This window comes from Thermobia domestica, chromosome 16, assembly GCF_964235325.1.
Source record: "Thermobia domestica chromosome 16, izTheDome1.hap1.1, whole genome shotgun sequence".
Lineage (NCBI taxonomy): Eukaryota > Metazoa > Arthropoda > Insecta > Zygentoma > Lepismatidae > Thermobia > Thermobia domestica.
Genome location: NC_137469.1, coordinates 136,565,478 through 136,580,092, shown reverse-complemented (window position 1 = coordinate 136,580,092; position 14,615 = coordinate 136,565,478). Strand labels below are relative to the sequence as shown.

General features: G+C 38.2%; 1 protein-coding gene across 1 annotated transcript; it reads right to left on the bottom strand.

The window, feature by feature from the left end:
- Positions 1 to 926: 926 nt before the first annotated feature.
- On the bottom strand, positions 927 to 1,781 carry LOC145672627 (uncharacterized). The gene has a single exon (XM_081741786.1). The coding sequence runs from the start codon at positions 1,779 to 1,781 to the stop codon at positions 927 to 929; it is 855 nt and encodes a 284-aa protein (XP_081597912.1).
- Between the last annotated feature and the right edge of the window lie 12,834 nt (positions 1,782 to 14,615).

The following is a 14,615-nucleotide window of genomic DNA, read 5'->3' as shown; positions in this document are numbered from 1 at the left end:
TCAACCCAAATGCTAGTCTTTTGTGTTGGTACAAGCCCCAAGGTGTGTTCAGCGTCATGTATTTTAATGAATTTTCATGGATGAACAATTGTTGGTACGCCTGCTTTAAATCACACAATACGAAACAATGGGCACCCTTCAACTTGTTCATTAAGTCTTCAATGCGTGGTAGTAGGTACGATACTTTTTCCAGAACTTTGTTTACCGTCACGCGAAAGTCCCAGCATAACCTGATGCTTCCATCTTTTTTCTCGCTAATACCAGTGGCGTCGCCCAATCGGAATAATCCACTTGCGTCAAAATTCCTTGTTGCACTAACTTGTCTAACTCATCTTTCACTTGTGGTTTCAAACTTACCGGTATTTCGTATGCCTTCTTGAAAATTGGTACCGCTTCTTCTTTCACTGGTAATACCACTTTGTACCCTTTAACTGATGTGTTTAAGTCTCCCTCAAACACTTCTTTGAACTCATCTTTGATTTTACTTGCTAAGTTATCAGCTACAGTTGCGTCATCTGTTCCTATCGAAGCAATATTACTACTAAACTGTTCTTTCCAACAAGGCCAAAGTATATTGATCCATGAACGTCCCACAATTGGTTGGTTTAGTTTAGCATCCAGTACATATAATGGTAACTGCCACTTACTACTTTTCCACTGCACTTCCACCATTATTTTACCTTTAGTGTCTAACGGTCTACCATCGGCATTGCATAATTTAATGGCATCCGATACTACTTGTTTCTTGGGGAAATGTTCGTTGCATGCATCTCTACTGATTACTGACACTGCGGCACCGGTATCTAGTTCAAAAAACACTGTCTTACCGTCACATTTTAGCGGTATGTTACATAAGTCCTTGCGTTTACCGTCTGGTACGTCCATTGCCAATAATTCAACGATCTTATCTAAGTTTTCTTCCTTCATTACCGACATTTCTGGGTAGTCACTTTAATTTCTTTCACTTTTTCCGTTACTTCCTCTGCATCAATAGTCCCTTGTACTTCATGTGATTTGAAACACATTTTCTGAAAATGGCCTTGCACACCACAAAAATTACACTTCACATATTTCGCAGGACAGGAGTATTTGTTATGTTGTTTCCCGCACTTACCACACAAAAATTTACCCTTGTACCGTTCTGCTTTATTACTATTTCCACTGTTACTGCTGTACCTTTCCTGTGTTTGATTTTGTTTATTTGGCTTACCTTGACAATGACTCAACATATTCACCTGACCAACCTCTTCGAATTCTTTCTTTCTCATGATTGCCATGTCGTTACCAATAGTTTCCGCTTGCACTGCCATTTGAACAGCTACTGTGAAGGTCATATTGTCTTCTGCTAACAATCTCTTACGCACATTATCGTCGTTGATGCCATATATAAACTGATCCCGTAATGCTTCTTCTAAAAATGTGCCGAATTTACACAATGCTGCTTGCTGTCTCAACGTGGCTACAAATTCGGTAACGGATTGACCTTGTAACTGTTGAATAAATCTGAATTTGTACCGTTCTGAAATTGTGTTGAGTTTTGGTCGGAAGTGTAACACTAACTTGTCTTTGATTTTTGCGTAGGTCAGATCTTGTATCTTTTCCGGTTCACAAATGTCTCTCAATAGTTTGTATGTTTTTGCACCGATAGACGCGATCAATGTAGGCACTTTTTTTGCTTCCGGTAACTCCATGGCTATACAGAATTGATCAAACCTGTCCAAATAATCACTTATTTCCTGGTCTTCCACCTCAAATGCTTCAAAAAGTTTGGAACTTGCCATATTGTAAATCCTTTTACCTCGTCGCCACTGCTATACAGCTGAAACTTATACAAGCTGTACTGCTATTACTTTTACTATTAAAATAACTACTTCCAAACTAAGGTACTCTTTATTTACGGACACGGGTACATGCACACAAACTTCAAAAGTACTTTACTAAATTTTATCCCCATGCTACTAAATAATATTCTTCACATTACTTCTAGCAAGCCCACTTGCATACCCCAACTTCATTCTTGCTCCCACGCAAGGTTCGTATATACACTCTTCCACATTCTTCACAGACTATTCACTATTACACTCTTTCACATTCTTCACAGATTATTCACTATTACACTGTGATTCTTCCGAAAAGGCCTATTGTCGAGTGGTGTGTATGGGGTCTATATCTCAAGACGGGCAAGTGAGTGTGAACATTGTTATGGGAAAAACGAAGGTTGCTCCAATCAAACAAGTGTCTTTGCCACGATTAGAGCTCTGTGGTGCATTGCTATTAGCTAAAATGGTGAATCTCATATTAAATTCATTACGTTTGGAAGTGCATGATGTAGTTGCCTATTCTGACTCTACTATTGTGTTATCGTGGCTGAATTCGGATTCAAGCAGATGGAAAGTGTTTGTCGCGAATCGTGTAGCAAAGATTCAAACTCTTTTGCCATCAGTGAAGTGGCTCACAGTGGATTCAAAGTTAGTCAACCAAGAGGAAAGAAAACACATAGTACATGTTGATACCTCCATTATTGACAATTGTTCATCGTTCGTGAAACTTGAGCGAACTGTTGCATATTGTCAGCGCTTTATTAATAATTGTCGTGTGTCGTAAGGAAACAAGCACACAGGTCCACTTACAGTAACAGAACTTTTCCATTGACATATTGTTTCAATTTTTACAGTTCTTTCAAATATCACTAATTCATCTTTTGTGTGTATCTTGAACGAGATCGTTCAAGGGTGGGGGCTATGTTTAGTCCTAACTTGTTTATTTAAATTGTTTTGTTTTGTTTAAAGATGTTTGTTCAATGTAACTTGTTACCTGTAGAAGAAGAAGAAGCAAGGTATAATTGCTTGTTGAAACTGTGCATAGCAGCAGTGTGTGAGTGAGCGCGTAGCCTATAGCTGCAACATCGTAGTGTTCAATGTGCATTTTATTTTAACTCGGGAATTGTAAAAAATATTAACAATATTATTAAACCGAATTATTAAAGAACAAACCAGCGTTTGTGTGATACAGTCCATCATCATTATTTATTTATTACATTTTTACGGGTACACTGAAAGTGTTGAAAAAAAACTAAAGCATCATATCCTACCTGTTCTGCATATCTCTCAGGTGTTTGTTTCATGGGCAAATTACAATAAAAAACGGATAACCATTTCTCCTAAGTTGAATCTTTATTGTTTGGAGTGTTTTGCCCAATGAACACCATATATCACTGACATTATAACTGATTGTATGTGTAATGTATTAGCTTATTTTAAAATATGTAAAACGATAATCATACCTGTTGTTTGTATGGTTGCGAAATATGGTCTCTTACTCGGAACAAAAAACGTAGATCGAAAGTATTTGAGAACAAGATCCTGAGATCAATATTCGGACCCAAGAGAAACGGGAATAGGGAATGGCGGAATCTTCATAACAAGGAACTACATAATTTATACGGTTTATCCAACATTGTTAGGGTCATCAAATCTAAGAGGCTCAAGTGGGCAGGTCATGTAGCCAGGATGGAAGAAAGAACAAACGCTTTCAAAATTTTAACTGGAAGATCAGCCGGAAAACGACCATTAGCAAGACGTAGGCGCAGATGGGAGGACAATATTAAGATGGATCTCTCAGAGATAGGAATACAAAGTAGAAACTGGATCCAATTGGCTAAGGATAGGAGAGCTTTTGTGAACGCGGCATTGAACCTCCGAGTTCCATAGGCCATAGAGTTACTTAGTTTGTATTTGCTTATTACATACTACGTGCAAGAAGAAAGAAAAAAAAACAGATGATACATGAATTAAAAACTGCAACCGGAAGTAGGCTCAAATCTTGCAAACGGTACGAGATATTGAAAAAGTAATCGAAAAAATCTCCCATTCATGGGCGGCGATTAGGGGGCAAAGGGGGCAGTTGCCCCTCATTTTTTTGGAGTGACTCATTAATGTATATAGTTTCATTTAGAAATGTAAAGTTTTGTGTGCATTACTGGTTCGTAGAAAAAATGGTGCCATATAATATTTGTCGTTGCGTGAGTACGTATTGGTTGTCTTCCCGTGGAGTTATGAAAACTATAGGAATTGCATTTTAACTGCCACGGAAAATGGTCCAAAAATTAACCCATTGGAGCCCAACAATTCCAGCGTACTTTCATTTCTTCTTACAAGGGCTTGATATGTTAGTCAGCCGTTTTGAAACTGATTGAAATAACTTTTTTTTTTTTTTAAAAAAAAAAGAAGTCTTTCAGAATTTATTCTTTAATTGCACAAAAATTAAAAGTTCCTAAAATGTCTTTTCTTCTTTCTAAAGTAAAGAATATTGTTTAAACAGAGAGTAATAAGAAATAACTTCTACCTTTTTCCATTGTTTTGCAGTGTAATACACGAGTGAAGTGGTGTATTTAGGGTTGTACGAGTGTATTAAATTTATGAATTCAACATAATTCTAGGTGTTTGGATTATTTTGTACAACTGGAGCGTGGAGTGATTCTAAGTATTGTTGTGGTTTGATGTGTTCCAAGAAAGTGAAAACTGTACCTAGTGGCAACGAACATGTTTCGGGAAGCTGCAGAAGTATTTCTTTAAATCTCGTAGCATATGCTTGTAGTATTTACTGTCTTTCTAAAAGTAATAACATACATTTAATAGCATGTGTGGTATTAAAAATATAAGCTGTTTGATTAATCCCCAGTTTCAATATAACTTGCAAAACAAGCATCATTATTCATTACTATGTTTAATATTATCCTCTCCATCTATTTGTTTTGCAAATTTGTTATTAAATAATCTGATCACACAATTTTCCAGACAGAATTTTAAGATATTCATGAGCAAAGAATCAAATCTCTTCTTACACCTTAGTTGTTTACGAGTACAAAGGGCTACTACCGACCTACTCGCGTTCTTGTAAATTTACTTAATAAAATATGAAATACAATATACGGTATTTTAACCGAAAAAGATAGTATCCTATTAGTTATACAACCTTTCGTTAAACAAAGTGTTAGAAACAACCAGGGAAACTATTGATATAAAAATATTCAGATCATGTTTTGCGCCCCCTCCCCACTTTTAACGTCCAAACGCCGCCACTGCTCCCATTTACGGTATCTCTTGCCGATTTTTTTACTAAGACTTCTTTCACTTGTGTCTGCAAAGGGACATGTACAGATGTGAGGAATAACAAGGAGATTCATTCTCATATATGAATGATGCGCTATGTAAAGAGCGCAGGTTCAGCTAGTAAACATATAAACGTCCACAAACGTATAGTTTAAAAAAAACTCCAGAAATGGCAGCACAATTCAATTGCATTTATTTTGGAGAAGGTTTATTAAAATGCAAAGGCTTTGAACAATAATTTAAAAGAATAAACTTTGTGAAAAAGTACATACAACATCTGTACATTCATATACATCACTTTTGTAGGGCTGCTGGCCCGATGCACAGACTACCACGTGTGGTCCTCCAGCCTAGGGATCAACGTAGGCGCACTAGGTGGGAATGTGGTACCTCGGATAAGTCGGTTGATAAGCGTCCCCATTCGGGGTCTGCTCCTGAGGCGGCCAATGTTAACACTGCTGATGACCAGGAGTTGCGTATGGACACCCAATCTTCAACTAGCTCTGTCCCTACACCACCTCCATCTCAGGATCAAATTTATAACTTCCTTCTAACAAACTTTGATACAAAGTTCAAAAATTCAAAGCATATTTTTCAACAGCTTGTTAAATACGTGCCACGATTGGAGTTAACAGAGATTCGTTTCACTAACAATGGTGTCATTCTCAAGTCCAAGAACCCAGATTTTCATAGACACGTTCGTAACAAGGCTTCCTCTGAGATCTTTGGCAAAAATGCAACTATTACTATCTTGCAACCGAAACGTGGGACACAAGCTCCACCACCAAGAAAACCACCGCTGTTATCCGTCGTCATCAAGGGTGTCGATCCCGAGATAACTGACTCGGAAGTGGAAGAAGAGCTTACTGCTGAAGGCGTGAACATCCAAAAATGTATTCGTATACGCAACAATATTGGCCCGACCTATTTGGTTCGAGTTCTGACAAACGAACAGCAAGCTATTGACCATTTATTACAATATGGGGCCTACATATTTAAACGCCGCCATAAGGTAGAACCATCTCGCACACTCCACCTCTTCCGATTCGATGTGAAAAGTGCCAGGTTTACAACCAGCATCTGACACCTAACTGTCCGAACACTTCTAAATGTGGTTACTGCGACCAAAACCATTTGACTAAAGACTGTCCTAATGGAGCAGCGCCACCAAATTGCAACACCTGCCATGATGCGCATCCTACTTACAGCTATAAATGTAAGGCCAAACCTCAACCTGAGCTCACGAAACCCGAACTGGTGGTACCTTTACGTGCACCAGATACACCAGTGCTTCCGCATAATTCTCTCAGAGAACTAGTTCCAGACGAAGACATGATTCGCTTCTATAGTCTAGCTCTCCAAAATATACATCCTTTCTTACTGACCCACATAATCCACCAAGTTGTATATGCAACTAAAATACTCTATAACCTAGATGTCAACCTATTCCCGACAGACAGTACATTTTCAAATCTATCCTCTCACAAAAGAAGTTTAACTGTTATATATCATGGATACGGGCTTCATTATTACGTTTCTTTACCTCAATATACAGTCACTCTGTACCAGGAAAGACCTACTTACTGCTTTATTAAATGAGCACAAGGTTCATAGTTTTCTCCTGAACGAATAATCTGTTTATTTTCTCTGACTCCCAAACAATCTGTTTATTTTCCTGGCTATCAATCCATACGCCACGATGGACCACCGGGCCAGCGAGCTAATGGCGCAACAGCTATCGGCACTCAACATAAGTTACCCATCAAAACTATTAATCATAGATTCACTGAATCTTTACCGGAGCACAATATTGTCACCATTTATTTCAACTCCAGACCTATCAATGTAGCAACCATATATATCCGACCACATGTTCGCATACCTACTTCCTTCTTCAATTACCTGGATAATAATTTCCGCTCCCATATCGTCATGGCTGACATTAACTATCATATCAGAAGTGCTACCGAAAAACGCTCTTTTTTCGATTTCATTAACTCTCACACGAACGGCGAAATTTGTCCACTGCCTAAAGCGACTCGTCCATCCTCTAATACAACTCCTGATGTGGTGATTGCCTCATCTAGTATAATACCATACCTTGATAGTGTCCTCGATTCTATCGGTAGCGACCATGATCCTATAAAGGTAGACATAATTTTTCCTAATCGATCAAAACCACCTCAGGAATTTCTCCGTTCCCGGCCAAATTTTGACCGTGCTAATTGGCTAGACTACCGGCAGGACATACATGACACACTAGCGGATATTGAACTTCCATCTGACATTCCTACGTTTAACACGACTTTAGACCGCCTTACGCAAAGCATTCAAAATAGCGGTGCAAACCACATTCCTGTAACCACAGATAATCTTTACCGCCCTAAACTACCATCTCAATATCTCTCACTCATATCTCTAGCTCGGAAAGCGTATAAGGAATACCTGCACAGCCGTAACGATGTCGCACTGCGACTTCATCGTCAGTACCTTCGTATGGTTCAAAATTACATCCGAGCATACAAAAAACGCAACTGGATAAAGACAGTTAATGCTTTAACAGAGGAGAGTCATCCAACTAAGTATTGGAAACATTTCAAACGGCTAATTGGGAAAACCAGCACCTCTCAGTACCCTTTACTGGACAAGAATTCTGTCCTTACAACGGACTCTGCGAAAGCGGATGCCTTTGCCCATGTTCTTCAGACCACCTTTACACCAAGCGCATTGCCACATATACCAACTCTGATAATGGATATCTTCAAATTAACTTGGAGCATACTCTGGATGATCAGCATCCTTTAACCGCTCCAATAATGCCAGTGGATATTACAGACGTGATACGTTTCAAGAAAAACACTGCGCCAAGGTTTGATAGCATAACCTACCGCCATATTAAAGAAGGTCCTGCTATTCGTTACATATTTTGACAACACTTTACAATTTTGTCCTCAGAACCGGCTACTATCCACCTACTTGGAAAGTATCTAAAGTGCTCATGTTTCTGAAACCCCACAAAAAGAACACGGATCCAACTTCTTATATGGCCATTCAGCTCACGTCCACACTCGGCAAAATCTTTGAGCGCATCGTAGTCCGCAGACTTCATAGGCATTTGCTAATACATGATCTGTTACCTAAACACCAAGCTGATTTCCGTCCTGAGCATAGCCTCCTTGATAACCTCTTACGATTTAGCACTATTCTTACGAACCATTATAATAGAACTGCGCCCTCATGCCTACTTTTATTCGATCTTGAAAAGGCCTTTGATCGCGTGTGGAATAATGGTCTTGTGTATAAGTTACACTTCTTCAATCTTCCTGCTGCATATATACGTATGGTGTACCACTTTCTTACGAATCGTCTTGCATATAACCACTGGCGCAAATCCCGGGGGGACATATCCCCCCAATCTTGGAACTGGGGGGACTGTCCCCCCAAAAAATCTGACTTAAAAATGCTTTTTGGGATAAGTGTGATGATTTGTGTCCGACTGTCACAAAGGAATGTAAGATGAAATTGATTTCTCTTGGCTTTTGCATTTTTTAAAAAGAATCGTATTATGTAGTATTTCAAACTCAACTTCGTGCTGTAGTGCGTTTAGTAGTCTCATCAATATGTATTAATTCCACTTCCGATACTTGGACACAAATTGCAATAAATGCCAGAGGAGGATATGGTCCTCTCCTCATGCTGAAAGTTGTCTCAGCTGTAGGTACGGGCACAAATTCTGGGGAAATGGGGAGATATGTCCCCCCTTAACATTGGAACTGGAGGCTCTCCCAATAATCCGATTTTAAAAGTGCTTTTTGCAGATAAGTGAGATGATTTGTGTCCGACTGCCACAAAGGAAAGTGAGATGAAATGTGTTTCTCTTGGCTTTTCCATTTTTAAAGAAAATGAAGGCTTGCGACTGTGCGTGACATAACCTGGTATAAATATTCTCCTCCTCTCCCCTAGGCCCTAGCACATGAAGAGTATACAGACTATCCACATAGGCGTACGTAACGTGGGTACCATGGGTGCCTTGGCACCACCATTAGACAAACTTTTTTTTATGTAGAATTATTACAAACTGAGAAGAGATTACGTGTAAATTATTTCCCGTCTGCATGTGTGCCGTGCGTCACCGACGCAACGTCGGGTGCAATGACGCCATCTTTTCTTAGGGGAAAGGGGCGGGGAGGACGACATTCCATATGGTGGTACTTTAGATCTGGCAACCACATTCCCAATGTCCTGCGCACGCTAGTGACAATCCAATGTCAGTAGAACCCATCTTTTCAGTAAATGCACATTTAATCTATTTGTAGTATCAACCTAGGCATCTACTCATGCTTCGTAAGCTAACTAACTCTATAGCTTATGGAACCCGGAGGTTCAATGCCGCGTTCACAAAAGCTCTCCACTGACTTCTTTCCTCAGCCAACTGGATCCAGTTTCTACTTTGTATTCCTATTTTTGCGAGATCCATCTTAATATTGTCTTCCCATCTGCGCCTAGTTCTTCCTAATGGTCGTTTTCCGATTTGTCTTACCGCTAACACTTTGAAAGTGTTCCTACTTTCTTCCATCCTGGCTATATGTCCTGCCCACCTAAGCCTCCTAGACTTGGTGACCCTAACAATGTTTGATAAGCCGTATAATTTACGTAGTTCCTCGTTATGAAGTTTCCGCCATTCCCCATTCCCGTTCCTCTTGGGTCTGAATATTCGCCTGAGCATCTTGTTCTCAAATACATTCAGTCTATGTTCTTCCCTCAGAGTAAGCGGCCATGTTTCGAAACCATACAGAGCAACAGGTATGATTATCATTTTATATATTTTAAGCTCCAAATTCCTCGACAGAATTCGCGACAAGAGATTTTGAACTGATTAAAAACACGAATTCCATGTTTCTAGTCGACATTTAATTTCTTCGTGAATAGAATTTTCGTCTGTTAATATTTATCCTAGATATTTGAAAGTATTCACTCTATCAAAATTATTATTTAATATTTTACCGCATTCAAAATTTGCCGTATTACGATCCCGACGCACTTCCATGTATTTAGTTTTCTCTGCATTTACTTCTAAACCATTGTCCCTGCAAGCGTTTAAGAAGACCTCTGTATTTCTTTCTATTGTTCTCCTATCATCCTCTATTAAATTTACATAATCAAGGTACGCATAACCTGGTGAACACCGTTCAGCTCTAGGCTCTGATTGCTATCTTTGATTTTCCTTATAGTGTATTCCAGGACAGAGTTGAATAATAATGGCAACAACGCTTCTCCTTGTTTCAGGCCATTCTCGACGTGAAAGCTCGTGGCCAGAAATTTTCCTACCCGGACTTTACTTTGGTATTCATTTAAACATGCCTTAATTGATCTAATTAGCTTTTCCGGTATTCCAAATTCTAAAAGAACGTTGTAAAATGTTTCTCTCCTAACCGAGTCGTAAGCCTTTCTAAAATCAATAAATAGTTGATGTACCGGGCTACTGTATTCCCACTTCTTTTCAAATATTTGGCGAATGGTAAATATTTGATCGATAGTTGATCGATTTCGTCTAAATCCACAATGATAATCTCCAATAATTTCATCTGCGTATGAGATCAATCTTGCTAACAGAATTTTTGAAAGGATTTTATAGGATGTTGACAGAAGAGGGATGCCTCAATAATTATTACAGTCAGTTTTGTCGCTGTTCTTGTGGATTGGAACAATGATTGATTCTTTCCACTCTTGTGGCAATTCTTCCTTGTTGTAGATAAGGAGAATGAGTTTGTGTATCTTGTTCCACAATTTTTCGCCTCCAGCTAAAATTAACTCAGCCGGAATTTCTTTTACACCCGAAGATTTGTGTTTCTTTAATTTCTTTATAGCGATTTCTACTTCTATTCGGTTGGGTTCTGGAATATACTGTTCTGCGGTGAGTATCTCCCTTTCTCCACGCACATTAGTTTTTGACTGCGTGTTAAGCAAATCGTCAAAGAAATCTTTTCATCTATTTAAAATGCTATCTGTATCAGTGAAAACTGTTCCATCAGCTTTCTTTAATATAAACACGAGGTTGATAGCTTTCCTTAAATTCGTTGATCCCTTCATACACGTCCCGAATGTTTTTATTTTTACTATTATCTTCAAGTTCCTAAATTTTAGCTTTCAAAAAATCGCGTTTCTTTGTTCTAAAAGTTTTGGAAATTTCCCGCCTGATGTCTACGAAATTTTGTGTAGTTATTTCATTCGGATTTTGTAGCCAGCGTAATTTTTCGTTTTCTCTTCTCTGCTAGTTCGAACCATGGTTTATTCCTACGTATTTCCGCATGTCCCAATTTTTCTTTTGAGAGAAGATACTTCGTAAGCAAAGAAAAGAATTCAATTGCTGGAATTTTTTCTCCATAATCTTAAGGTTACATCTGTTAACTAAAGAGTATATGAAATGCGTCAGATTTCTGTAACGATTCCTGCAATGTTATTGAAATTATCATAATTTACTCAAAGAGTATTGTTGCCTCATATATAATTGATATTCTTTCTTCATAGTTTTGGGAAAGTCATTATTTATATTATTATATTATTATAAAAGAATTTTAACGTAGATCTTTGTGGATGCCTAATTAGAAACATACCAATTATAAATATGCATGTATTCAGATTTCAGAATGTGTTCACCGCAGTGATTTGTAATACTGATATGTACTACTACTTCATCTATGTCGCCTAATATATAATATACTCTACAACAGTTGATGAGATTCATCTACCGTAATATGAACTTCATCTCCCTTCTCTAGAATAAGACGTATTTAGGATTTTGTTTCGAGGGGCTATGCCCAACAAAGGAAGGAAGTGGGCAATTGTCCAACTGAGTTTGAGAATTAAATATATTTTAATTTATGCATAAATTGAAGCTATAATGGCAAGAATTGCAGACCGATAAATCCTATATGATATGATACAAAAATTTAGGAGTGAATCTAATTTTTTATTCTATTCATACAAAAAAAGGGAGCATCCTCTTGGCCTTCTTAATTTCCCGGGCTAATTATTCCCCCGTTTTGATTTTCTTTAATTCAAATATTTCCTTCCTTTAAAAATAACTAAACGATATAATTTCTCCTTTGTTATAATAACCAAAGTCCTGTCATGATATCCGCACAATTTGGTGTGGAACACCAGTTTCTCTTATCAACTCCTCTTAGTTTAGGTGTTACTGATGACGGCCGACTTGAATCACAACTGACAACGGTCGATAAAGTATGATAGGCGAAATGCAAGAAAGTAACGTCAAGAAAAAGAAACAGGAAAGTAGAAAGGACGAAAGAAAGAACAAAAGGACGCAGTTCTTACATGAATGAAATTTTGCAAATACAGTATTATTTCTGAACAAAGTGCATAAAAAAATGGAAGTCAATGATATTCTTAGGAATGGTAAGAATGATTAATGTTGTACGTGGAATGCGAAAAACTAACAAATTTATTTCGGGGGAGGGGGGCTTGAGCCCGATAGCCTCCTAAATATGCCACTGAAAACAATTCTGCTCCCCTGATCCTTCACAGCATTGTTTCTCAACTTCATAAATACTCGTATTTTGAACATCGCTTATATATATAATATGGGAACGCTCTTACCCGTCCCCCTTAATGTTGAAGACAGATTTGCGCCGATGGATATATCTCCATCAACGACAGTTTATCTTTCCCTATTATTCCTTACACCGGTGTCCCGCAAGGTTCAGCTTTATCGCCACTATTATATATTTTGTACGTCAGTAACCTGCCTGTAATGTCTGAGTCTATTTATACCTTCACATTTGCAGACAATACTGCACTACTGGCTTGTGGCAAAACTATGCATCAAATCAACATCTCTCTGCAAAAAGCCATAGATGCCTTTAGCAACTGGTGCAGTAGATGGAAGTTGAAATTAAATTGTACTAAAACCCAAGCTCTCGTCATCATTCCACGCAAGAGACGCAGTCGAGTACGCAGCAATCCATCGTTACTTAACATTTATGTAGACGGGGTACCCATCCACCCCAGCACTACTGCTAAATATCTGGGGGTAATCTTCGACGCCAAGTTATCTTGGAAACCTCACCTTCTTTTTATCAAGGAGAAAGCGCAAACTCGTATAAATCTCCTGAAGAGGCTTGTCGGTACTACCTGGGGTTTGCACACCGATACTGTTCTAAACACGTACAAGGCATTACTTCGCCCATGTCTCACTCACGGTTACACTGCCTGGGTTAGTGCGAGTGATGATTTCTACGAGCGCCTACGTATTATAGAACGCCATGCTTTGCGTCTCGCTTTTCAAATCATATTACCTAGCCAAAAACGTTTGGTACTCCCCGCACTCCCGTCGAAGAACAAAATTTTAACAATACAAAATATTCATATGCAAAAAACTTATTTTATAAATTGATAATAAATATGTTATAATATACTTCGTTTTTATACAGATTTTAATGCACTTTCATTTTGTATCCTGTAAAGAAAGATTTGAATTGTTATAAATTCATTTTTTGAAGTAAATTTACAGAGAATGATTGAGTTTTACAACACGAGCTAGTTCAATAATACAAGAAATTAGTTTTGAATTTTCGACTTATGTAGTAGTTTTAATATTGAAACTACCGAGAGTGTCTTAAAAATGACCAGAATAACTGTTTGGACTGTTGAAATTTATCTAGATAAAGATTGGTAAGGTGGCAGATGTCAAGGGGCACATGCGAAAGAGAACTTAGGGAAAGGGGCGAAGCGCATCATACGGACCGGCCTCTATGAAAATGTCTACTGCAAGTATAAGGTTAAAATTTCACTTAACTTCGACCAATGATTCAAGCCATAGATTTGCAAAATCAATTATTTCTTGGAGAGCTTAATTTTTACTTTTATTATTATTATTATTATTATTATTATTATTGAACGTTGACTTTTTGGCGGGCCGCGGTGGCTCAGTGGTAGAGCGTTCACCTCTGGTGCGTAGGGACCCAAGTTCGATCCCGGCCCCCGCCAAGTGGACTCTGGTGGACAAACATCGTGTGCGTGGGTTTTCTCGGGGTTCTCCCGCTTCCTCCCACTATTTCATCCATTATTTAATCATCACCGTCTCCTTTGGCGTAAGCATGGGACGTTAGACTCAAAGATTTCATTTAGAATGAAAAGTTACGAGAGATGAAAACTATTCTTAGATGCCTAACCATATTCCAAAACCTACTTCTCGCTAGTTCTTACCTTTTTTGCAATATGTATTGAATCCGCAAGTTGTAATGTACTTCTATCATTTCCGATTTCGTTGGAAAGATAAGGGTGGAAACTAAAGGTATTCTTGGGATGTTTAATTAATTGAAAAAAAAACGCGTATCTCTATTACAGTTTTTACTTTATAGTGATCAACGTTAGAACCGGACATGGTTGAGTTATGCCATTTTCAGTTTGAATAGAAGGTTAAGAGTGAATGTGAGAACTTTTCTTAGAAAACTAAATCGACTCTTTAAAGACACTTTTTTTTTT